The following is a 3405-nucleotide window of genomic DNA, read 5'->3' as shown; positions in this document are numbered from 1 at the left end:
TGGTTGTTCTTGAACCCTTCTCTCATAAGGTATTCACTAAGACGGTTATACCACATTTTAATCCATAAAGTGACCTTTTTAGTTTTATGTAAAGTAATTGTCTAGGCTTGTGGTTTTCTGGTAGTTTTAGTCCTTCAGAGACTTTCATGTAAATGTTTGTATTGAGAGACCCATACAAATACGCAATCACTACATCCATTAATCGCATTTGCAATCCTTTTGTGACTGCCAAACTTACCAGAAATCTTAATGTAGTTGCATTAACTAATGGAGAATATGTTTCTTCATAATCAATCCCTAGAATTTGAGAAAATCCTTGGGCTACAAGTCTTGCCTTGTATCTAACTATCTCATTTTTCTCATTACGTTTTCTCACAAATACCCATTTGTATCCAAAACCTCTCGTTTTTCAAGTGACTTTAACTCAGCCAGCATTGCCTCCTTCCACTTTGGTCAATCAGTCCTGTGTCGACATTCTTCTACTTTTCTTGGTTCAACATGATTTTCATCGATCAGACACAATGTCAATGCAATGGAATATGCAAATATTTCATTTACGACAACATCTTTTATCTTTTCTATTCCAATGAATCTTAGTAGAGACATAATTCATTGAAATTTCATTGTTATCGATGTCTTTGTCATCTTGTTCATTCCCGTAAGGCTGTCTTCTTGTTCATCCCCTTTTGGATTATCATCATTTTCTTTACTTTCATCCACATTTGGTCTTCCTTGACCTTTTGACGGGGGAACATCATTAGTCTCATTTTCTATTCCATCCAATCTTTTCAACTTCCTTGGTTTACAATCTTTTGAACCAAGTGGTCTCCCACGCTTTGTGCGTGCTTGAGATTTAATTTCAATGGCCTTATTACCAATTGGGATTTCAATACGTGTAGGAGCATTTTCTGCTGGTACATGTGATTTTGTCACCTTCTTTATGTCTACAATACTTTGATTTACAATACTTTGTAAATGAACAATTTTCTTGACTTTTTGTTCACACATATTTGTTCGTGGGTCTAACATCAACATTTTTGTTGCATTCCAAATAAGTTCTATTTCTTTCTTGTGTGGGTCCACTTTTTCTCCCCCTAAGGTTGGGAATACTGTTTCATTAAAGTGACAGTCGACAAATCTAGCCGTAAATAAGTCACCAGTTAATGGTTCAAGATATTTAATTATAGAGGGGGATTCAAACTCGACATAAATTCCCAGCCTTCTTTGTGGACCCCTTTTTGTTCGTTGGGATGGAGCAATGGGAACATATACAGCACAACCAAAGATTTTTTAGATGTGAGATATACTTGGTTCTCGACCACAAACAAGTTGTAGTGGTGAGAATTTATGATAAGATGTAGGTCTCAATCTAATTTGTGCTGCTGCATGTGTTATAGCATGTCCCCAAGCAGATGATGATAATTTTGACCTCATTAATAATGGTCTTGTAATCAATTGTAATCTCTTAATTAGTGATTCAGCTAGACCATTTTGTGTATGAACATTAGCTACTCGGTGTTCAACATCAATTCCAATTGACATACAATAATCATTAAATGTTTGGGATGTAAATTCCCCAGCATTATCAAGTCTTATTTTCTTTATTGTATGATATGGGAATTGAGCTCTTTTGGGCAAGTAATTTTACAAGGGAAACATTTCTATCTGAGAGTAGACTAACATGTGACCATCATGTAGAAGCATTAATTAAGACCATGAAATATCGAAATGGTCCTTATGCCAGATTAATTGGCCCACAAATATCTCCCTGAATTCTTTTCAAGAATTTTGGAGATTCAGTAGCAATTTTGTTCATAAATGGCCTTATTATTAATTTGCCAAGTGAACATGCAAAGCGTGTTAATTCATCTGATTGGGAGATTTTGACATTTCTTATTGAATGTCCAACTGAATGTGCTATTTTTCTTTGCATCACCCCAGTTACTGGATGTCCCAAATGATCATGCCATAAAATAATCAAATGTTTGTCATCTAACTTCTGGTTAGATATCATATTGATTTCCACATGTCGTATATTTATACGATATAACCCCGAAGCAAATGTTGGCAGTTTCTCATAAACATGTTTCTTGCCATGTTTTTCTGCTGTGAGGCATAAATACTCCTTTTGATCTGTTGTCATTGTTTCTAAATCATAGCCATTTTGGCGTACATCTTTAAAGCTTATGAGATTTCTTCGAGATTTACTCGAATATAAAGGATTATTGATTATCAATTTTGTTCCATTTGGAAGCATTATACAAGCCTTTCCAGATCCTTCAATTAATTTAGCTGACCCGAAAATAGTGTTTACATTTGCTTGAAACACCTTTAGTTGTGAAAAATATTTTCTATCCTTCAAGATAGTATGTGTTGTTCCACTGTCCAAAAGGCATTGATATTCGGAATCAACTTCAGGCAGATCCATATCTTCATAAAATAAATATCATACAAACTTTTATTGATGATAGAAATTAAAAGTACATGACTAGAAATTTAAAATACAATACATAGAGAAAATACATTAAAACATATTATATATTACATTAGTAGATTGAAAATCTTAACATTGTTATTTTCTCCAAAGATGAAATCATTTCCAATGTTCATGAAATAATCGGACACATGAAGGCTGGGACAAGGAGCATTTTCTTCATTAACATAATTTGCTTCTGCATTTTTCCCTTTGCCTTTTACAGAAGCCTAGTAAAGATCTATCATATGTTTGGCCATACGACAAGTACGACCCCAATGCCCAGTCATGCCACATCTATAACATGTGTCTTTTTCTTTTGAAGGAGTTTATTTGTGGCTTCCAGATGACTGTCCCTTATGTTTTTCAGAATTTTTGAAATTACTGTTTCTTTGAAAATTATTTCTACCACGTCCACGGCCTCGTCCGCGATAATTTCCACGGCCATTGTAATTTCACATCCACCTCTTTGTGTTGCATTTGCCTCGGGTGGATAAGAATTTGTGGCATTTGCCTCATGACCGGTCAAAGATCCAGTTGGTCTAAGATTCTGATTTTTCAACAAAAGATCATTATTTTGTTCAACAACAAGCAATACACTCATCAATTCATTAAACTTTTGAAACCTCTTTATCCACAATATTGTTCTTGCAACAGTATGTTGCTTGCATGAAAGGTAGTGAGTGTTTTTTCAATCATCTGTTCATCGGTGACTAGATGATCACAGTATCTCAGTATAGATATTATCTCATGTACGGCTGAATTGTAATCAATTACAGATTTGAAATCATGGAACCGTAAATTTGTCTAGTTAAATAATGTCTTAGTAAGAAGCACCCTTTTGTGGTGTCCAAATCTTTCATTAAGGTAATCCCAAAATTCTTTGGGAAATTCAACCATCATATACTCGATTTTAAGGCTTTCATGTAGAT

At 34.4% G+C, this 3405-nt stretch overlaps 1 protein-coding gene across 1 annotated transcript; it reads right to left on the bottom strand.

Annotated features, from left to right (window-relative positions):
• Positions 1 to 609: 609 nt before the first annotated feature.
• On the bottom strand, positions 610 to 1035 carry LOC110710219. Its single transcript, XM_021888491.1, has one exon. It carries the CDS (start codon positions 1033 to 1035, stop codon positions 610 to 612), a length of 426 nt encoding a protein of 141 aa, XP_021744183.1.
• Positions 1036 to 3405: the final 2370 nt, after the last annotated feature.

Source organism: Chenopodium quinoa, unplaced genomic scaffold (assembly GCF_001683475.1).
Source record: "Chenopodium quinoa cultivar QQ74 unplaced genomic scaffold, ASM168347v1, whole genome shotgun sequence".
Taxonomy (NCBI): Eukaryota; Viridiplantae; Streptophyta; class Magnoliopsida; order Caryophyllales; family Amaranthaceae; genus Chenopodium; species Chenopodium quinoa.
Note: the sequence above shows the minus strand (reverse complement) of the source record. Positions and strands in the feature narration are given on the sequence as shown.

Coding starts and splice junctions, on each gene's coding strand:
- LOC110710219 (XM_021888491.1), bottom strand. CDS start 1,035: ATGTTGATGTTAGACCCACGAACAAATATGTGTGAACAAAAAGTCAAG.